This window comes from Panthera uncia, assembly GCF_023721935.1.
Source record: "Panthera uncia isolate 11264 chromosome C1 unlocalized genomic scaffold, Puncia_PCG_1.0 HiC_scaffold_4, whole genome shotgun sequence".
NCBI classification, from domain to species: Eukaryota; Metazoa; Chordata; class Mammalia; order Carnivora; family Felidae; genus Panthera; species Panthera uncia.
Window position 1 is genome coordinate 64,244,567 of NW_026057585.1, and position 23,725 is coordinate 64,268,291.

General features: G+C 47.6%; 1 protein-coding gene across 2 annotated transcripts in view; it reads left to right on the forward strand.

The window, feature by feature from the left end:
- Window positions 1-8,606: 8,606 nt before the first annotated feature.
- The window catches only part of TTC39A (tetratricopeptide repeat domain 39A), a 55,159-nt gene continuing 40,040 nt past the window's right edge, over window positions 8,607-23,725 (forward strand). Inside the window, exon 1 of one of the 2 annotated variants that reach the window (XM_049617208.1) lies at window positions 8,607-9,060. In XM_049617208.1, coding sequence (XP_049473165.1) covers window positions 8,783-9,060 — 278 coding nt within the window. In that variant the 5' untranslated portion in view covers window positions 8,607-8,782. Of the gene's footprint in view, window positions 9,061-22,277; window positions 22,409-23,725 lie in introns of those variants that run through there. The other variant, XM_049617209.1, reaches the window with a different exon arrangement.

Consider the following 23,725-nt stretch of genomic DNA (forward strand, 5'->3'; position numbering starts at 1 on the left):
TATCCTATTTGAAATGGAGTTTTGCAGTTCTCTGTTATGTCCATGCTGTGTCCAAGGAGGGGTAGGTATACAGTCAGCACTGATTAATATGTGTAAAGTGCTTGATGCGGTACCTGGTATAGAGTAAATACTCAATAAATATCAACTACTATTTTTAGTTATCATGTCCTGTTTTTGTGAAAGAAAGATAGGAAATGTGTATGCATAGGGACAGTGCCTGAAACATACATGGCTTTGTGTATATTTGTTGAATGAGGATTTGTGACCTGGACCCTAGGAGGGCACCATGACATAAAAAATTCATGTAGTCCTGGGATTGAATCCCTAGTCTGCCAGTTTGGAGAAAGATATCTTTGAGAAACTTACTTAGCCTCCCTGAGCCTCATTTTCGTTATCTAAATGAATATTTTAATACTTGACTCATAGGATTTTTCTGAAGGATTTCACTTTGGCAGCTTTTTAATGTTACTTACTTTAATTAAAGTCAGCCATGTTATTATTGGTAGTGAAAGTAGCTATTGGTCTCCTTGTGATGGCAGTGTGAGAGTGGAGTATGGCAGGACAGGCATTTAGAAAGTTTCTTTCCCTCTTTGACCAAGGTTTTTGGGGTTTTTTTTTGTTTGTTTTTGTTTGTTTTGTTTTTAAGAGAGAGAGAGAGCACGCGAGAGCACGCATGTGGGGGGAGGACAGAGGGAGAGGGAAAAAGAATCTTAAGTAGTCTCCACACCCAGCACAGAGCCTGACGTGGGGTTCGATCTCACAACCCTCATGACCATAAGATCGTGACCGGAACCAAAATCAAGAATTGGACACAACCTACTGAGCCATCCAGGTGCCCTTCTTTGACCAAGTTTTAGTTGAAAGGTGTGTAGCCGAAACTGTAACCAAAGGGGAGGCATCATGCTTCCAGAAAAATCTAAAAGAAAAGTATTGCAGGCAACAGTAGTAACTATTGGATCGTGCTCTAAAGGTGGAGAGATTTCAACAGTTGTAAAAGTTGGAGAGAAAGTTCTTCTTCCAGAATAATGGAGGCACCAGAGCAGTTCTAGATGATAAGGATTACTTCTTATTTAAAGATGGTGACATTCTCGGAAAGTATGTAGACTGAAATATGTCATTATTGAAATGATTTTCAGGTGAAGCTGCCCATTCCACTGAAGTTCTGGAATCTTTCATCATATAAATAATTTCCATGTCTCTTTTATAATAAACTGATTATATCTTAAAAAAAAAAAGGAAAGAAAAAGCCATTGGTTATTGAATACATGTTGAGTGTGAAGCACTATACTAAGCATTTTATCTGTGTTTTCTTGTTTAATTTTACAACAGCCCTAAGTAATACTATTATCATCCTCTATTTGAAATGGGTAAACTGAGGCTCAAAAAAATTAAAACAAGTAGATTTGCCAGGATTTGAACTCTGGTCTCTCTAATTCTAAAACATGATACTCTTTCTGGTTTACCATGCTTTGTCTTTGTGTGAAAAAGTTTGCTTCTAGGAAATACCAAGAACAGGACATGATAAAATAATAACAACAAATAACATATTAATCTCCAGGCTGAATCCTTAGTGTTTTACATATATTAGTTCATTTAATCCTCACAATAACAGTAACTCTGTAATGTAAACATAATAATAATTATTATTGTCCCCATTGTATAGAAGAGATGCCCCACTAAGCCATGGTTGTGTACCTAGTAAGTGGCAGAGTTGGCCACTTTGAACTCAGGAATCTGGCACCAGAGTTTTAACCACTACTTGCTATTTCTTTTAAAGGTGAGAAGCCAGAGGAGAAATATCATAAATAGAATAATCCATGTAATATCTGCTCTTGATTAATGAAATAGACCTACTACATAGCACATGGCATCTCAAAGACATTTTTCAATTCATTCTCATACTTAATCCTTACAAAGATTTAGAATAGTTTCTGACCCATGAAGGCACTCAACCATTGTTAGTTGTTAATATTACCATAAGTGATAAATAAGTACATAGGGGAGATGGTCAGTGTTGCTTTTATTAAAGAAATACAAATTTTAAAATCACAAAGGTAGCAACAATGAAAAGTAATTTATCAGTACTTGCAAAGCTCTGAAAAATGCATAAAATGGTAGGCAAAGAGTAGTTTTTGAAGAATTTGCTGCACAAAGGGATGAGGCATTCTGGGCAGAGGCGATGACTACATATAAAAGACAAAGTGAGGGCACCTGCGTGGCTCAGTCCAACTCTTGATTTTGGCTCAGGTCATGATCCCAGGGTTGTGGGATTGAGCCCAGTGTCAGGCTCTGCACTGAGCATGGAGCCTGCTTAACATTCTCTCCCTGTCTCCCTCTGCCTTGCTCCCCTGCTTGCATGCACATGCTCTTTACCTCTCTTGCCCTTTCGCTCTCTCTCGCTCTCAAGAAAGAAAGAAAAAGACAAAGGGGTAGGACATGGTATAGTGTGCTAGCAAGTAGCAGGTATCAAAGTAATTCACTGTGGCTAGAGTTTAGGTCTGTGGGCAAAGAGTGAAGTATTTGTGTTTGTATGTAAGAAAGATCTTATTGGTGGTGACTTGGAGGATTGCTTTACGGGGAAATCAGGCAAGGCAAGAAGAGCAGGTGAAGGTTGCTGGCATCATTCAGGTGAGATGGTAAGGAGCTAAAATGTGGCTATGGCTGAGGCCTGAGAGATGGGGACCAATTAATTTAGGAGAATTAGCAGGCCTTCAAGGCTGATTAGATGTATATGTTGAGTGAAAGGAGTGGTTCACAAACTTTGCAAGCACCAGGATCACCTGGAGGGCTTATTAAAATACAGATTGCAACCCTATCTGAGTTTTTCTGATTTCAATAGGTCTAGAGTTGGACCCAAGAATTTGAATTTCTAACAAGTTCCCAGATGATGTTAAAGTTGCTGGCCCAGGGAACCTAACTCTGAGAATCACTGGAGTAGAGGCTAACTTCCAAGCCTCTATTCTGCAAGTTTTATTAAATCTACTAATTTAGTTTGCCATGCTGTTGCACCTTGTCATTCTATACTTATGGATTCTGTTTCATAGTGTAAAGCACTTCCATTCTTTTTTGTGGATAGAGTTATTTAAAAAAAATTATTGGAAGCTAACAACACTTAACTATTTGCCAGTACTATTTGAAGCACTTTATATATAATGATTCCTTTTATTCTCCATAACAGTCCTTTAAGTTCGGTACTGTTATTTCTAGTTTAAAGATGAGGTACAAAAAGGTTAAATAACTTGCCTAAGATCCAGAACTAAAAAGTGCCCAAGCTAGGATTCTAATCCAGGCAGTCTGACTCCAGAATCCATCCTCAATCACTCTGTTCTGCTGAAAAAACCTTATATTAAGACATTTCCGATGCATAGATCTATAGTGTACCTCTTACTGGCAGAAATCCCTAAATGTCTGAGTGTTGGAAACGTACAGTGAGAAAATCAGTCATTCCATTCACCTTTTGCTAAGGTGTATTGTGTTCCAAGTGCTGTGCTGGGCTAGGGACATAGAAGAGTCTTATGAGGGCCTTGCCATCAGTGGTGATACAATAGGAGGGATAAACATCTTCTCTTGATTAATTCCACAACATTACACACTGAGGATTATAATAGGAATGCCGGGACACCCAGAGGAAGGAGAGAATAGTTCTAGCCCAGATGATCGGGGAAGTCTTCCCAGAGGAAGTATTCTACTTCTAGCATTGGTAAAAACAAATGGTGACTAGAAACTTTTAAAAAGTATAGCTCTCACAAGGCCGTACTTATTGACGTTAGGGCTCTGTTGACTGAGAAATCCTGGCAGTCTCCCAGGAGACCTCTTAAGCAGCATTTATTAATTAGTGAATTCAGCGTGGCCCAAGGTCTGCCCTTCAAGTTTAGAAACTTGATTTTCATCAGTAAAACAGAGCTCCCATTAAGCAAGTTCACAGGGACTACTGTAGAGACCAGAATGTCAGTTTTCAGCAAAAGTTGCCATAGGGTTTAGAACACCCACAATTGGTTGAACAAGACTCCCCTCTTGCTGGTGGTGCCAAGATGCCTCCTGCCTCTGAAGCTCCTCTCTCTCTGCAGCCAGGGCTGCCTGGGCCATCTGATGAACACATTTTTTAGATTAATATGTTTAATCAGGTTACAGTCTGGTTTGGCTGGTTGAGTAGCTATAGCTAGTCTCTCTTTGAGTTGACTTTGCATATCTTTGCTTTCATCCATTGTATGTGGACTCTATAGCTTAACTCCTCCTGAGGCTGACTTTCCCCAATTTGAGTTCTTAGTGAAGCATCTCCCTCAGGCTTTGATTACACATTTTCATTGATTATATTATTTATTGTGTGTATATATGCCAGGCCTTCTCCCTGACCCATCCTCCTCCAAGCCATCAACATGCCCTAACCATTCTGCCTTTTAAATATTTCTCAAATCTATCCTCTCCATCCGCAGTTGGATCTCCACTGCCCCAGTTCAGACCTTCATCATCTTTCTTGTAGACTTTGCCAAAACCTAATCTCCTTGCCACTAATCTCTGTTGTTCTCTTTTCTGTTTCCAAACCATCCTCTATGCTGCAGTCAGATTCCTGTAGAATCAAAATCCAAAATCTGCCCCTACCACTCCTACAATAAAGCATGATGCTGATTCCCATCACACTCAGGTTAAAATCCTAACTCCTTAGGAGGCTTTTTCTTCATAACCTTAATTTCTGATTGGTATTTGATCACTAATGGCTTGAACATGTAAGCTGTTTTTTCCCCCTTAAACAAATCTTGAGAAAGTGCTGCTTGAAGGAAATAAAGGTACCTGCAATCAGATTATGGAGTAATGGGATCCTTTTGAAATGTGCTTAATTTTATACTCTCGAACTTGGTGTTTTGCAAGCAACAGGTGATACATTAGTTGGGTTGTGAAATCAGTTTAGTGAATCAAGCAGCATGGAAAAAAAATGTAAAGAATAGTATAGTACCAATAATCACTTTCAATAGTTACCAATTCATATCCGATCTAATTTTATCTATATTCCTGTCCACTTGCCTCTCAAGTTATTTTTTTCCTCTCATGTTATTTTGAAGCAAATCTTCTACTTCATTTGTAAATTTTTCAGCATGTTAAAGAGCATCATTTTTAAAATTGTGAAATAGAATTTGTTATTGAATATGCACTGGGTCACAAGATAAAATGTTTATCACTGGTTTTTTTAACATCTCTCTTCAAATAAGAAAGGTAAGTAGGTACTAATGTTATGTATTCAGGTTAATAATACAGATTATCTCATGGAGGGGAAGGTGTGTCTTTGCAGAAAGACCCCACCTGTTTTTCTTCCCCACCCCAGTAAGTATATATAGACTGTATTCAGCTGCCCAAGACGTAAGGGCTTAGTTTCAGCCTCTCCTGTTTGCTCTGGAGTCCCAACTTGAGAGAACTGAGTTATTTTGTGGAAAGGGAAAGGAATAAGGAAAAGTAGCTGATAGCTATTGAGGAGCTTCTCTGAGTCTAGCACTAAGGCTCTTAACATATATAACCCTATTTAATCCTCAAAACACTTCTAACAGAAAGAAAACTTGAGTTTATAGAAAGATGGAAATAACTTAGCAATGACCACCCTCCCTGCCCCAGCCCAACCCAGTCTAGTAGAGACCATGCCAGGTTCCAGCCCAGGTGCCTTGGTTCTGAGACCTGCTTTTCCACTACCAGGCTGCCTTTTGTATGCCTGGCCTTAAAGGCAGGCCTTTGGACCTAAGTGGTAACAAAGATCAAACACAGTAAACCTGGGCCCTAAACAGAACTGATGTTCTCAAAGAAAACCCTGATTCATCACAGCTTTCTGAGAAGGTTCCTGGCCTTGTAGAAAGAATCCAGATCTCTGAGTCTTATGAACATGAGTCTAAATTCTGGCCTTATCATTTTCTGTGTGACTGTGGGTATACTTCTTAACCTCTCAGATAACAGTTTGTGAGTTTCTGTGAGGATTAAAGATGATGGATATGAAGTCTTTATTCCTTTGACATGGCAGATATTCACTAAGAGCTGTCATGTCTGTGTTTAGGAAGACAGAAAAGGTAATGATACACTTTAGGAAAAATGTGTAACCATGGTTAAATTAAAGGGAATAAACTTCAGTATAACTGAACAGTTTATTGACACAGAACACTTCATTCTTCATGGATTGTGAATAAAACTGTTACATAGTAGGAGGTGAACATAACACACACTACGTGTTTGGCACTATTCTGTTTTGTTTGCATTAACTCATTTAGTCCTCACAACAAGCCTTGTGCTAGGTGCTTTTCTTATCCCCATTTTACACAGTCCCCATTTCAGATGAGAAAACTGAAGCAGAGAGAGAGGTTAAGTAACTTTCCTGAAGCGATACTCAGCTGTCAAGTGGTGAAGCCAAAATTCTAACTCAGGCATTCTGGCTCCAGAGCAAGAGAAGGAATAAAACCTGCTCTACCTTGGGGTTGTTATGAGATTCAAAATCAGATAAGCTTTGGGAAAGTGATTCACAAATGCCGAGTGCATTCTAAGAGCTTGTATGGCAGGCCGACTGGGGCTGGGGGTTAAGATATAGACTTAAGGGTGACTGCTTGGGTTAAATCCTCACTCTGCCACCTGATTAGCCTTTTTGACTTTGAGCAGATTACTTATTACTCTGCCTCATTTTCTCAACTGTAAAAATTGGGATTGTATAAGGAAATACTTGATAGGGTTGTTCTGAGGATAAAATGAGCTGGTACATCTGAAAAGTTTAGAATAATGCCTAAGATAGTTCTAGACAACTGATGGTGATGATGACGACGATGAAGAAGATGATGATGGTGGTGGCAAAGAGGAAGAGGAAGGAAAAGGTGAAGAGGAAGCACAGGAAACAAGCCTTGAAGTTTGAGACCACTGGGATTGAATCCTAGCTCCTTGACTTGATCTCAGGAACATTTCTTAACTTCAGACTCAAATATTGTCAAAACAGAGTTGTCTGAGTTGGAGGTAGGGTATGTAAAGGCACTCAGCATAGTGCCTTCCACAGGGTAGAAACTATAAATATTAGTTCCTTCTTCATTTACTCTGCTCTGAGCACCTACTAGTGTAGCAGTGGTGCCAGCATCCATGGAACACACAGAGGTGAGATATTCTCTGTATTTTCAGCTAGAAATCTGAAGAGTAAAACTGGTCATTGATAACTAACATAAGGATTAAAAAATATGTAGTGCTAAATGCTGTGAAAGAGGTACAAATGTAACCTCCAAAAAGGAGAGGTTCCTCCACTGAGGAGATACAGGTGGGCTTCCTGGAGGAAGTAATATTGCCTGTGGGCACAGAGGCTGGGTGGGACTTTAATTCCAAATGGAATTTGACTGGGCTCTGGGCCTATTATAGGAGGCCAGGCTTTTGAGGCCTTGTGATACTCATCCTTGTGAGCCCAGAAGGAAGTTGGCCATCTGTAATTCCCAATGCTGCCAAACTGGGCAAGGCCCTGTGGGCTGAGGGATTTGGGCCTCTAGGTGGATGTAACTGGAATTTCAAGATCCGGAAGCTCTAGCTTTGTGGTCAGATAGGCAGCATTCTTTGGCCCTTGTTGATCTGCGAAGACCATGACATGAATTCTCAGAGAAAGGGGGAAAGGTCGTGTTTCCTCTTCTACCAAGGAAGATTGAGAGAAACTGCCCTGATAATCCTTGAGGCTTCTGCCCTCTGCCCAGGTCTCCCACTCCATTGCCCAGCCCACGTGCAACCACAGGTGGGGTTGGGGGGCCAGCAGCAGATAAAGCAGACAGACCTGGATGTAAGACCTAGCTCCACAGCTTAGTTTCAGGGAAGTCCATTTTCCCCTCTGAGCCCCAGTTTAATCAACTGATGGGAGTAAGTATTTAATAAGATGAAATTAAATGAGAACTTGTGTAAAAACACCTGGCTTAGGGCTTGGCACATTAGAGAAGGGCTCAGACTTGTCAGAATCAGTCACCATTTAGTAGATGCATGATTTGTGTTGCACAAGTGCCTGCAATACAAACCCAGGCCAAAGGGAGACAGAAATGGTCCCTCAGCCACCCTGCCCCATCCTGTTTTCAACCTCCATCCTCTCACAGGAAAGTCTCCAGGGACCTTTGAATCCATCCTTCATGCTGGACTTATAGTGATCCTCCTCAAGACACCCTGCTCCTAGTCCTTAGCTGAGTCTCCTGTGGAAGCCTGCTGGACTGCACTGTCAGGGGCTCACCTTGCTCCAGAGCAGATTCATCTACTGGATAAAGGGAAAATTTTGCAGGCCCCTCGCTGGCGCAGTACAGCATGCCACTTTTGATCCCAGAGTGATGAGTTCAAGCCCCACTTTGGGTGTAGAGCTTACTTTAAAAAATAAAGTGAAAATTTTAAATGCGCATAACCAAAGACAAAATACGCGGTTTCAAAGAAAGTTTGTACTGGAGACAGGCTGTGGCTCCTTCTCTTTCCCACACGTCCCACGGGGGCTCTGGGAAGCAGAAGTCTGTGCACAGCCTCCTGTCCCAGTGCCTTGCTTGCCAGCAGCCTCCACTCCCAGGCCAGGCAGCTCCTACCTACCTCCCTGCTCCCCTACCTGCCACTCCTACAGTCCCAACCCGCCCACCCCATTCACGTAGAGCCCTGGCAATGCAGACTTCTGTACTTAAGCAGAAGGGAAAGGCGTTGGTGACATCATCGCCCCTCGGTTCAGTGGACTGGCTTTAGACTGGGATTGGAGAGGTCTGGTGTATATTATGTTCTAGTGCTGTCACTGGCCCTCTATGTGGCCCTGGGCCTCAGTTTCTCCTTGTGACTAACGATGGGTCTCTACGGCTCTGGACGAGAGTGGGCTTGCCCTGGGACCCCAGGTCCGCTCAGGGAACACCGACGTCCTTGCGGGACTGGGAGGCGCTGGGCCGCGGCGGGGAGGAGCCGCCGGTCCGGCCCCGCCCGCCGGGTCCAGGTGCCGCCGCTGGAGCTGCCGCTACCGCCCACGCCGCCACGAGGGGCCGCCCGCGCCGCGGTTCTTATCCGGCCCGCGTCCATGGCCTTTCTGACCGCCTGGAAGGGGGCGGCCTCTGGGAAGAATGACCGCAGGTAGTAGGCAGGGGCGGGGACTCGGCGGGAGGCGCGCCTGGGACAGAGGGGCGGCGGGCGGCAGCCGACGGGAGGGACGGCTGTGGGGGTACAACTGGAGACCGCAACGCGCTGGCTGCTGGGCGCGGGGTAACGGCCGGAGGGCCAGGGAGGGGCAGCCCAGCGCCTCTCACACCCTCACGTGCCCGCTGCTCGCGTGTCGTGGCCCCCAGCCGGGCTGGGGCTGAACCGGGGGACTAGTGATGCGCCCCCACCCCCCACCCCGGCCGCACCCGAGCCCCGCTTCCGGTGCCGCAGTCTGCGCGCCACCTGCGAGGGTGCTCAGGTGGGCTGGCCCTCGGGCGGGCTGGGAGTCAGGTTTGGGCTGCCGAGTCTCCCCTCAGCGGTACGGCTCACGCACCTGGTCCTCCAGAGCGTTGCGAGAGGGGAGCCGTGGGCACCCTGTGTGTCCCGACAGGTGAGAGCAGGCACAGCATCCACCCCCACCCTGAGTTGTTCCTATCTGGGGGCAGCAGTGTCGGGGGAAATCTTGGGTGCCAGTGCTGGTCAATGGTGGAATTAGGTGCCCCCACAGCTCCTCCAAGGTCAGCCCTTCGGGGATGTGTCATTGTTTCCTGTGTGTCACCTCCACTTACCTAGCTGTCCCCACCTCCTGGATGAGTTGGTGTCTCCAGATGTGTTCCCTTAAGAAAGAGGAGAGGGGACAGTCCTCTCTTTTCTGAGCTTTGACACCCCCTCCCCCCAATTTCTTCCCTTTGCATACTTAAAGTTCACCCTCCTACTCCCTGGAAAAGAGCAATCCAGCTGCCCTCCCAGTGCCTCCATCTGACTGTCCTATGAGAACCTCAAACTCTGCAAGCCCCAAATCACACTTCACATCTTCACCCCTAAACCTGTTCCTCTTCCCATCTCAGTGAATGGCATAGTCATCCACCCAGTTGCCCAAGCCCGGAACCTGGAAGTCATCCCTTTCACCTCCCTCCCTCATCTCCACCCCAGTGTCCAAGTCCTGTTGATTTTCTCTCTGGTGTCTCTCAAAGCTATTCATTCCCCTTTGTACTATTGCAACATCCCCTAACTTTCCCAGTTCCTCCAGTCTTCTTTCCATGCACCCTTCAGACTGAACTTTTCTAAAGCACAGACAGACCATGTCATTTTTCTAAACTTCCATGGCTCTCTATCACTTAGAGGTTAAAGTTCAAGGCTCTTAAGAGAGGTGGTGACCTGCCTAGGCCCGTAACTCCCCAATGCTCACTCTGGTCCAGCAACACTGACTGCACTGTTCCAGGCTTCTCCAGGTTGCCTCTGCCTGGAATGCCATCCTCCGCTCCTGACATTCAGCCCATTAGGACTCAACTTAGGGTGACCTCTTTTAGAGAGCCTTTCTGACCCCAATCTTGAGTCAGACTCAGAGGCTTTCAGCTTCTATGCTTCCTTCTCATGGTTCTCATTCAGTTCTCTCCTTCTCATTTAACAAACAACTTTGAGCATGTACCATGCTCTGGGCATTGTACTAGGTGCTGTGGATATGGCATTACTACAGAGACACAACTCCTTGATCTCAGGAGACCATGTTCTAGTGGAAAAGACAAGTAACCAAATAAACAAGCAAATAAACAATGTTGTATAAAGCTTAAAATAGGGCCATGTGATGGACAATAAAATATATCATTTCCAGAGCATTCCCAGCAGTGAGGGTAGCTCATGTCAAAGTGTGATTTGTGTCTGGGGAGCAGAAAGGGAGTCCTTGAGGATCAGTGTCTGATCGGATCCAGGAGGCAGGCTGCTCCAGAACAAGGCAAGGAGTTTGGATTTCATTGTGTGTTGGGAAGCCACTAGAGGGCATCAGGGAGAGGATTTATATATTTTAAGATGACCCTGCTCCATGCTGACAGTGCAGAACTGGGTTGGGATTCTCTCTCTCTTCCTCTCTTTCTGCCCCTCCCTCGCTTGCTCGTGCGCGCTCTCTCTCTCTCTCTCTCTCTCTCTCTCTCTCTCAAAATAAATAAAAGAAAGAAAAAAAAAGGTAACCCTGCTACCCCAGGGAGAAAGGATTTGTTGAGGGACAGACCATTTCAACACTGAGTCCGTGTCATCCTTTTCTGTCTCCCCGGTACATATGGACAGAAGACAGGGTCTTAGAGTGTGCTTCAGTTTTGATGAGGACATGAGAGAATAATTTCCAAGGACGGTGAGATCTCCTGGTTGGGATAGGGAACAATGGCTATGTCCAGATGAATTTCTTGCCCAAAGCTTGCCCTGCCTATGAGAATTGGGTTCTGCTCTGTCCTGTAGGTACCAGGAACCTTCTGAGTTTCAAATGTGTGCATGCTGCTGATGTCACAGTGTGGAGGGAGGTAGGGAGACCAGAGGGGAGGCTGGCATGATGACCCAGGGTGGATTCTGGGGTGCGGATTAGGAGAATGCAGGGTGGTGAGGGGAAAGAAGCTAAGGAGGAAGAACTGCTAAGTGGTGAATAGACAGACTGGGAGGTAACACTCAGAATCACTAATGATGGGAGGGGGAAGGGAGACTGGCCGAGTAGAGGCCTCTGCATCCCTCCTTGGGCCTGGGTGAGGGAGTATATAGGAGGGCCTGAACACATGTGCCTTTATACTTCAGGTGGAACTTGCTGGACACAAATATCCAGAGAATACTCCTAGTTGTCCCCACAAAGTCTCATACCTGAGGCACAAGACCAGGTTTCCATTCTCCCAGCTGTGACTTCCCTACCCTCACTCCTCATCCACCACGCTGTCCGGTCTCCCACAGCCTGGCCAAAGGGTGAAGAGGTTGGAGGGTGCCCAGCCCCTAGGCTGCCACTTACTAGCTCTATGGCCTTGATTCAATTACTTGGTCTGTGCCTACTTAAGTTTACTCACCTATAAAATCATAGCTACTCACTGAGTGGTGGGAAGACCTAATGAAGTCCCATTGGTTAAAGACCTAACAGACAGCCACTGGGGCATATTTGGTGTTCGGTAAATGTGAGTTCACTTCCTTCTTAGCCTTCGTATGAGGGAACTAGGGAACAGAGGAGATTCTGAAAGGTTTGGTAGCCAATGGTAGGATTCCAGGCACTAGAATTGGGTAGCCAGGAAGTGTTAGGAAAGAGAAATGGTGCCCATACATCTTACAGTGGGGACTGCCAACTGCTGGCACTACAAACAGGGCCCCTTCTTAGCCATACCAGTAACCTGCCACACTCAAGACTGCTCCTGTAGGAGGCAGCACTGGGAGCAAAGGGGAAAGTGTAGCAGGCAGATTGCTTTTGAGAGAGTGATTAAGTAGCAGCGTTGCTGTGGGAGGGAGGGGCCCCTCTGAGAATGGAGGGGCCCAGCCAAAGAGGCTGGGGCTTCCTGGGACTGCCATCAACAGAATTCCTGCTGTCAGTTTGAGCCCTGAGCTCCAGGAGCTGTCAGATGCCTCCAGGCAGGCAGTTTTGAATTTGGTGACTGGATTCTTGGAGCAGCTTTGGGGGCCCTTCCTCAGGACAGCATCTGGACTGGAGACCAGTGCTGAGTGTTCACCTCTACGATTCTCAGATTCTGTGAGTTAAGGCTCGGGTGATAATTCACAGGTGAACTGTGAGACTCAGGATTTAAAACTCCAGGGTTCTACACTATTGAAGTTTCTGGTCCCAAGGTTCCCACCTACCTTCTGTTGTCAAGGACAGCCGCACAGGGTGTGAGAGGGTTTGCAGCCCTCAAATCCTCAATCTCTGGTGAGGATACCATGGGAAACTCCAGGTAACCTTTGTCCCTTTTTATCAAGGATTCTGACTTAGGACATTTTTGGTCCTGTCTTTTTTTTTTTTTTTTTTTTTTAATTTTTTTTTTTTTCAACGTTTTTTATTTATTTTTGGGACAGAGAGAGACAGAGCATGAACGGGGGAGGGACAGAGAGAGGGAGACACAGAATCGGAAACAGGCTCCAGGCTCCGAGCCATCAGCCCAGAGCCTGACGCGGGGCTCGAACTCACAGACCGCGAGATCGTGACCTGGCTGAAGTCGGACGCTTAACCGACTGCGCCACCCAGGCGCCCCTGGTCCTGTCTTGAGGTCAATTGGAAATAGATTATGTAGGTTGCAGTGTTAGCTCTGCCAGCATGCCAATTCCTGATTTATCTCCAAATCTGTGATTTGAGTTGCTTGTCCTTCTGAAAATTTCTGCTTCTCAATTCAGTTTCTCTCTGCGGTCAGCTCCATTCTCTTGTAAGTCATTCTCTTGTACTTCTCCATTCTGTGCAAGGCATGGCTACCAGCAGCTTCCAAGCTTAAGGCTTGGGACAGTAAGACAAAGCAGTGAAAAGCACCCTGGAGCCACACAGGCTGATTTTGGATCCTGACTCTGGGACTTTCTGACAGTGTAACTTTGGGCAGGTTATTTAACTTCTCTGTATTTCACCTTCCTCATCTGTAAAAGGAGGGTGATGTTAGGACTTGCGTCACAGGGTGGTTATGAGGATTGTGTGAATTAACTTATGTAAATAAAGCACTGAGAACAGTGCCTAACACATAGACAGTGTAACCAAGGAGTGTTACTGATTGTTGTCATTAGTCCCTCAGCTAGAAGGGGCTTCTCCACCAGTCTAGTTTGAAAAAGCTCAGGGAAATATCCAGTTGGCCATTCTTTCAACTAATCACTGTGCCCTGAGAGGTGGAATCAAATAAGAGGCTCTACCATTCGGCCAATGGGGCTAGAAAGGAGGGAAGGAGAAGTAGGTCCCTAAAAATAAGTTAGGGGGGCTCAGTGTTGTGAGGTAAATGTGGCCAGTGAGCAGGCCTTTAAAATAAAGTCATAGTTTCATGAAGTATCCAAAATATGATTTCCCTAGAGCACCCCTGCCCGTCGCTCTGAGAGTCTTCCAGCTCAGCCTAAGACAGCCTAAGAGCTGGGAACTAGTCCCTTGTAGCACCCTCTGGGGGCCTGTGCCACCCACCACTCTCCTGCAGTTGTGACTTTGCCAACCCCAGCCCCATTCTCAGCCTGACTACCACCACCACACTGGCCCAGGAGGGGTGGGGGGACTTAGAGAGCAATGGTCCCTGAGGCTCTTCACTGTATCACCCCATCCCAAGGGTGGGACACACCCTTCCCGATTCCTCTCCAGCTTGACCTAAAACCAGGCTGTAACTTTTTTTTTAATTTAAAATATATATATAATTTATTGTCAAGTTGGCTAACACACAGTGTGTACAGTGTGCTCTTGGTTCTGGGGGTAGATTCCCATGATTTATCACTTACATACAACACCCAGTGCTCATCCCAACAAGTGCCCTTCTCAATGCCCATCACCCATCCCATTTTCCCCTCTCCCCCACTGTCCCCCCATTAACCCTCAATTTATTCTCTCTTTTTAAGAGTCTCTTATGGTTTGCCTCCCTCCCTTTCTGTTTGTAACTATTTTTTCCCCTTCCCTTCCTCCATGGTCTTCTGTTAAATTTCTCAAGTTCCACATATGAGTGAAAACATGATATCTGTCTTCCTCTGACTTATTTCACTTAGCATAATACCCTCCAGTTCCATCCACGTTGCTGCAAATGGCAGGATTTCATTCTTTCTCATTGCCAAGTAGTATTCCATTGTATATATAAGGCTGCAACTTTTTAAAGCACCTTACGGTGGGGCGGGGGTGTGTGGGGTGGGGTGGGCACCTGGGTGGCTCATTCGGTTAAGTGACCAACTCTTGATTTTGACCCAGGTCATGATTTCATGGTTCGTGAGATCAAGCCCTGCATCAGGCTCTGCACTGGGTATACAACCTGCTTAAGATTCTATCTCTATCCCTGTGTTCCTCTCTGACTCATGCATGCGTGCACGCTCTCTCTCTGTCTCTCTCAAAAAAAAAAAAAAAAAAAAGAAACAAAAAAAAAAGACCACTTCAGGGAATCAGTAACAGAGGACTTTTATGATTCTGTGGCCCCTCATCAAGTCCCTCAACCATCCTGATAGGAGCCTGACTATAGAACTTCTACTTCTGTGATGGTGCAGTATATGTTTTCCCACATCTTCCTTCCCAGGAGAGAGGAGGAAATTTCTCTCTTAAGCCAAGATTCCCAGGCCTTCCTTGCCTTTCCCAATATCAGCCCTCTTCAGATGAACAGCAAAGAAGAAATCTATTGCTTTTAGGTAAAATCTTTCCCCCACCCTACTAAGTGGCTGGATTTGTCCCATGTCCCCCAGCAGGACAATTATATTAGGACTTATGACAGTGAGTGGGACATCAGGTGCCCCATCCAGGTAGCCCTGTGCTAGATGCTCCATACCTTTTGACTCCCTTTTTTCCTCATGGAATGAACTTTGTCCCTGCTCATTCCCTCCCACAGCCTCAGGTGTCCCTCTACTCCCTCGCAGAGTCTGCCCTGGCAAGACCCATCCCTGCAAGAATCCATCTCCAACTAATAAACACCCTCCCCCAGATAGAGTATCTAAGTCTCAGATTGAAGGTAACTCTGCTGCCTTTCCAAGTAGATGGATGGTTGGATACTTCCTTTATACGTAGGTGACTGAAGGGCACAAAAAAGCACTGTCCCTGAGCACAAGACAGGCCAGTCAAAGAAAGATGACCTCTCAGGGCACCTGGGGGGGTGGGGGGGACTCAGTTGGGTAAGCATTCCAAGCGTTCCTTGATTTTGGCTCAGAACTTGATCTCACAGTTGTGAGATTGAGCCCTGCACTGTTAGTGCAGAGCCTGCTTGGGATTCTCTCCCTCCCTGTCTCTCTGCCCCTCTCTGCTCACACATGGTCTCTCAAAATAAATAAATAAACTTAAAAAAAAAAAAAAGGGATGATCTTTCCACAGGCTCAGTGCCCAGCACTACCCTCTCCTTTCTCCCTCACTTACTACTGCTCCCTCCAACCACAGCTTCTCTCCCCTGCACCCTCTGAACTAGGCCCCTACCTCTACAACATCCCCATCCCCTGCCACCCTGCTGCCTCAGTGATCTGATAACAGCGAGATCTGTGCTTGGCTGTGCCCTGATTTGACATGCATCATCACCTTCCATTCACCTCAACTCTGACCAGGGAGGTCTTGTTGTCTGCAATTTTAATAGATGAGGAAATAGAGCCTCTGTGTGCTTTCTCAAATGCATACACACCGGGGTTTTTTTCTTTAGTACTAATTTTGTATTCTGCTTTTTAAATATTTTCCCACCTTCCAGAAAACATATTCAGGCAATAATTACTGAACATCTGTGTGCCAGGCACTGTTTTGGGCACTGGAAATATATTAGAGAACCAAAATGAAAAAAAGAAAAATACCAGCCCTGCCCTTGTGGAGTATAGAATTTAATGGGGAGAGACAGAAAATAAATGAATAAGCAAAATATTCAGGATGTCAGATAACAAGTGCTATGGAAAAAAGTATGCAGGGTAAAGGAATAGGGACCATGAGGGCAAAGGTTACATTAAATAGAATGGTCAGGGAAGGCCTCATGGAGAAGGTGACATTTGAGCTGAGATGTGAAGCAGGTGGGGGAGTAATTATATGAATATCTGCAGGAAGAGCAGAAGGAATAGCAAGTGCAAAGGGCCTGAGGTGAGAGCATGCCTGGCATATTTAGAAAAAAGCAAGGAGGCCAGAGTGGCTGAATATGAAGAGAGAGTAAAGGGAGATGATGTCAGAGAGAGATATGGGGGTGCAGGTCATTCAGGGCTTCGGGCCATGTGAAGACTTTAGCTTTTGCACTGAACACCATGGGGAGCCACTGCAGAGTTTTGAACAAACAAGTGACATGATCAGATCAAATGGGTCTGATGCTATTTGGAAAAGATAATATGCGGACCAGGGAAGGAGCAGAGAAACTACCTGGGAGACAATGTAGTAATCCAGACAAAGAAATTCTCTATAAATGGGGCACCTGGGTGGCTCAGCCAGTTGGGCATATGACTCTTGATTTCAGCTCAGGTCATGATCTCCTGGTTCGTGGGTTTGAGCCCCACAGGGCAGAGCCAGCTTGGGATTCTCTCTCTGCCCCTCCCCCATGTGTGCATGCTCTTTCCTCTCTCTCCCTCTCTCTTTCTCTCTCTTGCTCTCAAAAGTAAATAAACTTAAAAAAAAGGAAATTCTCTATAAACATAATTTAAATATCTGCAGAATATTTCACCCTACAAATTCACTATAATTCACTGAATTAATTCCTTATTGATGGGCATTTAGGTTATTTCCAGTTGTGTCCTTATTATAGAAAACACTATGATGAACATCTTTGTACCAGAAATCTTTATATCCATGACTATTTCTTAAGACATGTTTGTTGTCTGGGACACCTGGGTGGCTCAGTCAGTTGAACACTTGACTCTTGATTTTGGCTCAGGTCATGATCTCATTGTTCTTAGGATCTAGCCCCATGTCAGGCTCTGGGCCCAGGGTGGGGAGCCTGCTTGGGATTCTCTCCATCACTTTGCCCCTCCCCAGCTTTTGCATGCTCACACACTTTCTCTCTCTCTCTCTCTTTCAAAATAAACAAACTTTAAAATTTTTTTTAATGTTTATTTATTTTTGAGAGAGACAGAGACAGCACAAGCGGGGGATGGGCAGACAGAGAGGGAGACACAGAATCTGAAGCAGGCTCCAGGCTCAGAGCTGTCAGCACAGAGCCCGATGTGGGGCTCAAACTCACGAGCCATGAGATCATGACTTGAGCCTAAGTCAGACGCTTAACCAACTGAGCCACCCAGGCGCCCTTAAATAAATAAAATTCAAACAAACAAACAAAAAAGACACATTTGTTACCTAGGTGTTACTGTATCATCTTTCTAAGGTTTTCATTCAAAATTCCAGTTGCCCTTCTGAAAGATGTTGCCAGTTTCTGCTCCCTTTGGCAGTGTGTGAGGTAGCACATTTGCCGTGAAGGTATGTAGTACGTGTCCAATTGGATGTCCTTGTGGTCCTGGCCAGGCCTGTGTGCACATCTTAGAAGAAATCCCTCTTCTCTGGACAGCCTTATATGGTTCCAAAGCTCTTTTGGGTCCATTTGCTCATTTCATGTTCACAGCAATCCTGTTATCCCTGCTTTATAGGGGAGGAAACTAAAACTCAAAGATCAATAATAAGGCCCTGTTCCAAGTGTTTTATGTGTGTTACGTCATTCAGTCCTTGCAGCAGCCCATGAGGTTGGTGCTGTCATCATCCCCTTTCAGGGCTGAAGTCACTGATCCAGGGTGTCAGAGCTGGGGTGCTTACCTGCTCTCTGAATCACTCCCTGCCCTGCCTCAAGCTCATACAGTCATTTTCTTGGGGCTGGACAGCTAGGACATGGTGGGGCCAGGAATCCAGCCAGATCTTCCTGGCTCTGCAGTCCAACTTCTAACCCCCGACAGGATGCCAGTCAATGCCTGAAACACCTCATTAGAGCTCTGCCTCCTTTTTTTTTTTTTTTTAATCAAAACAGTTCTTGGTCCCTCATGAGTGACTCCTTCCTTAGATCCACTTTCAGCAGCTCCTGGAGACCAGACTTTGGTAGAAGAGCTCAGATCCCAGAACCAAGATCATCAGAGCAAGGAAGGGCTTTGAGCTCCTGGTCCATCCTTCTCTCCCCTTTATATGGGGAGAAAAGGAACCTAAGGGCTAGAGTGGGGTAGTAACTTGCCCGAGGTTACTCCCAAGCTAGCGGGAGTCAGAGTTCATGGAGAGGGAGGAGGCTGGCCCAACACGTAGGCCTAGGTCCTCCCTAAGAGTCCCTGCCAAGGAATATTTCAGAACTGTGACTGTCACAGACCTGTTCAAGGGCCCTTTCTTGATGGGCCTGTTGATTGTGAATTATTAACCTGCCCAAGCCTGTAATCTGTTGGGTGGGGCCCATTCACTTTAAGAAAACCCGCTTTACAGTCACTAGCCCGCTGGGTTGGGGGGGTGTAGCTCTGAAGTCTCACTGGCTAGTTCTGGATTGGTAGAGACAGCTAGTGGACAGGTGCTTCATGCCAGGGAAAGGCCTGGAGGAAGGGACTGAGAAGGGGGGATGAAGGGGAAGGTGCCAAGGGTCAACCCAAGGAATGTTCAGTAAGCCTCACAGCATCCCTGAAAGGCTGGCACTGTTATCTCAGGTTTACAGATGGGGAGACTGAGGATCAGAGAGAGAGAGGCAGAGCAGATTTCACAACTTAAGCTGTTTCAACAACAATGGCATCACTGTTCACATGCTCACAGCCTTATTTCTATGATACCCCCTCCCATTTCCACATACTTTTCCTACAGGATAAAGAGTCAAGACCTGATTCCAAATCACACTTGGTCCAAGCCTCAGTTTTCTCATCTGTGGGATGGGAGATAAAGCCACTGTGGAGCTTTTTGGAGCATCCTGAGGAGGTCTCATGAAACAGATATTTATTGGGGCCCTTCTTAAGCTGAGAGATGGTTCTCAGGGCCATCAGGTGTGGTGAGCCCAGTGATTTTTCTTGCACGTTAGGGAGAAAATAAGAGAGGAAGCAGGCCTGGCGGCTTGCATGCACAAAGCACTAGGAAACTCTCCCAGCAAGGAAGGAAGGGACCCAGGACTCAGGTTACTCTCCTGGTCCCCACAGCTTGGCTGTCAGCTCCAGGTGGGGATGGGCAAGTCACCTGGGTTGGGAGACAGAAATAATGATGACTCCTAGGCTGCTCAGGCTTCCGGCTGGGCCCAGAGCTCCTGGGGGCTGGGAGCTGCCTGGGTGGAGCCCTCCTGAGGGGTGGGCCACTTTGCTGCTCTGACTCATGAGGTGAGTGGCTCTAGCATCACTGCCACTGTTGTGTGGGGACAGCTCCAGCTCCAAAGGCAGCATGGCTGCTTATCTTGCTGAGCTTCAGTTTTCATCTGTAAAAGGTTGAGAATAATGGCATCCACCTCACCATCACCACCATCAGAGCACTGCATGTAACTGTGTTACACATCAGGCACCGTGCTGGGGATTTTAGATACATGAATTCTTAATCCTCACAACCACCCTTTGACACAGGCAGTATTTCCATTTTACTGATGAGGAAACTGAAGCTCAGAGAGATGGTTAAAAGGATTAAATGAGATAATCCATGTTTTACACTTAACATGTGTGTCATGTAATAAGCTTTTGGTGAACATCAGTCATTATTATAATTACCTCAGAGGGAAATGGTAAAGTGCTAGGCCTAGTGTTGGTATTTGGTGATTAATCAGACACTGATACAGAGATGTCCGACCAGACTCGACCCTCCAAAAGCTCCCAGTCTGATGGCAGAGACAGTCACATACAAACCTCACTCTACCACTCTCACACACAGATGGTGTCAGCCCAGGGTGATGAGGGCAGGTCAGAGGGGGTTGGGGCAGTGTGTGCCTAGGAAGCCCCTGACCCAGCTAGATGTAGTGCCTGAACTGAAACCTGCAGGGCCAGAAGTTTTGGCATATGTCAGGCCCTTAATAAATGTTGGTCAAATACAACAAAGATTTACCTGTAGCTAATGTAGCACAAAGCTTCAGAACCCCTCACTCGGCCCTTTCCAGGACTCTCACAGGACCCTGGAAGTTGTATGTTGGTAAATTTGTATTCTTTTTTTTTTTTTTTTTTTTTTTAAAGAAGGCTTCCAATTGTAAGTTTCTGGATCTAACCCTGATTAAATGAATGAATAATAAGTAACAAGGGAGGAAGGTGTGTCCCAGGCAGAGGGAAGAGCGTGTACACGTGCCCAGAGACTTGAAAGGACATGATGTGTGATAGGGTGCCCCAGCCTCTTTACTGAGTCTCCTCTTCATGCACATTGCTGGTCTTCTCACAAGCTTCACAAACTCCAGCTGACATCTGTGTGCCTTTGCCCACCTCCCTGCTTTCACCCATGCTGTGCTTCTATCTGGTACACCCTTTCCACGACTTTATTGTGTATAAACAATATAAACTTGAAGGCTCAACTCTGTGCCCACCTTCTCCAAGAAACCCTCACCCCACCCCTCCAGTCTATGGATGTCATTATAGTCTGCTTCTTGTATTTAATTACCTTTTCTGTGCCTGTGCCTGAGAATCAGAGAGGTAGAATGATCCTTGAAAGTGAACATCTAGCCTCTGCTCACATATGGGCAGGATAAGAATTCACTGCCTTTCCAGGAAGCCCGTCTAGATTTAACAGTAATCTCCTTAATCTCTCCCCTCTGCCGCAAGGCCCAATCTGCCTGGCTCTCCCTGAACCTAGTCTGAGCCATCTTCCTACTATGGCTGCTTCTACAGGCTCCTCCTGCTTCCTCTTCTGACATCCTGGAGCTAAGGGTTGATCCAGGGGCCTGGAGTCCCTCCTCCTCCTGTCCCCTGCCTTTGTGAAGGGACAGTTCTAATGGCAGCCACGTGCTCTGATGAGTCATGGTTAAGAGCATCTGGGGCCTGGAAGTGGTGGCTGGTTAACTCTTCATGGGCCAGTGGCTCTTTCTGTCAGAAGGCCAGGTGGGCTTCAACATTGGCCCTAGACATATGCCTCAGGGCTAAGCACACAGAATTTGAGGAGTGTTATGGATGATCCCATATACGGGTTGGGGACCCAGAGGGGAGGGCACCAAGGGGGAAAAAAGGCAAGAGTGTGTCCACCTTGGAGTCAGGAGGGCCAGGCTCCAATCACAACTAGCCACTTATTAGGTGAATTGACTTGAGCAAGTCACATAAACTCTGTGCCTCAACTTCTGTCTGTAAAATGGCAGCTGTAGGGACTATTTGAGAAGGCGAGTGTGAACTACTGACTAGTGAGTGTTAAACCACGCTATTTTCCATCTTCTTGTCCGCTGCCGCACGCACAGTCATGCAGCGGGCAAAAGGGAGTGCTAAAACCTAAGCCTGACTCCGGAGGCCGCGTGTTTCCTGGCGTGAATGCCCCCCACCAATGCAGTAGGATGACGAAGGGCTCAGGTGGGGGCCGCAGCGAGGCGGGAGCTGTGGGGGAGGGGAGAGCGGCCGGGAGGTGGACCTCGGGCCTACGAACTTTCTGGCCACAGATAGGTGGGGCTGTGTGAGGCAGGGGCGAGCTCCGGCCCCTGGGGCTGCGCACGGAGGGCACACGGCATGGGCCCGGCGGACCTGGGGTGCCCGGGCCTCTCCCCTGTGAGAGCTGAGGGCGGGGGTCGCATTCCGAGGCCGCCCCCCGCCCAGCCCCACCGTCCAGTCGGCCACAGACGGGCGGCTGCCGTGGCCCCACTGCGCGGGCGGGCAGACCGAGTCCCGGCCCGGCCCCGCCGCCTTCCCCGCCCCCGGCGCGCCCCTCCCCGGCCGCCGCGTCTGCGGCTGGGCCGCACAGCGCCCGCCTTGGGGTTCCGGCGGCAGCACCTGGGCCGCGCGGCTGGCGTCCGGCGGGGGCACGCTGCCTGCCCCCTTCCGCCATGAGCTCGGCCGGCGCCGCGGACGCCCTGCCGGCGGGGTAAGTGCGCGGTGGGGGCGGCCCCGGGGTGGGGTGGGTGGTTGGGGGCCGGGCGCGGGCCGGGCATTCCCTCTGCCACCGGCCCACCGCCCGCACTGCGGCTTCCAGCCCCTCACCCCTGCCAGGCGTCGCGTCCGGCGTCCGGGAGCCGGGGAGTGGGAGAGGGCTGCGGACACTCGCGCGAGGAGAGTGGAAGCGCCGGGGACCCAGGGGCGATCACTCAGCTCTGGGTCCCAACTTTCGCACGAAGCTGGCTGTAGTAACGGCCACGTCAGAGCCGTCTCCCTCCCCTCGTGGCGTTTACACCTGTGGGTGGGCTCTGTTATTATCATCTCCGTTACAGATGAAGAAACTGAGGCATAACTCTTGGGTGACCTGCATCCCTTCACCCGGGAGGTGAAGGGTGTACCTGGGATTTGAACCCAGCTCTCTCTGATTCCAGAGCCCCCACCTGCATGCCATACTGTTTCATCTTCTGGGATATTTGAAGGAATTGAAAAGCTAAGATATGAATCAGCTGTGCCCACTGGGTGCAGCAGGAACTGGGGTAGTAAAGGTGGGTGTTGTCACTTTCAATATGGCTCTCCTGCTCATCCCCACCCCACTGAGGAACTGTGTAGAATCCCTGCACTGCCCCTGTTAGCAGTGATAGATGTTAGGTGCTGGGAGATGTGGAGCAGCTCTCCCCTTCCTGGGCCTGGGTGGGTAGGGGGCGTCTGCTGGAAGCCCTGACTGCCAGGAGGTTGCTGGGTGGAGATCTGGCTCAGGTGAGCTGGGAGGTGCCTGCCCTACCTGGAGCCTCACCACCAGGGACAATATTTGCCAAGGGCCTCAGGACTAACACATGAACAGGAAGGTGAGGCTGGTGCCAGCTGCAGCTGCAGGCCTCCATAGGGCCTGTGTGTGCATCCTGGGTGAAGGCTTAGAAGTTGGGTCACTGGGGGACACCCCCCCCACCCAGCCTGGGGGACGGTTGCCTGGTGAGTTTTGCCATGTTTGTCCATGTTTATTGTATGATTTTGGCCACGTTCTGTATCCTCCCTAGACTTCTGGTCCCTCCTTTGGAAAATACAGGGAGTCCAGGCCTGGCTGCTCTCTTCCTGCTCTGAGTTGAAGTCTGTAAATCTGGAGTCTGGTTAGGTCCCTTCTGCCCAGCCCTGACTAAGCACCACCCTACTGGGCCCAGAAAAGAAGCTTCCAGGAGAGAAGGCGGGCATGGAACAGGGTACCTATCAAAGAATCCTGAACTCCCAGGCTAGAAGCCACATTCATCCTCTTCCTTGCACACTTATATCCCTGCCTGAGTCCACTCTACAA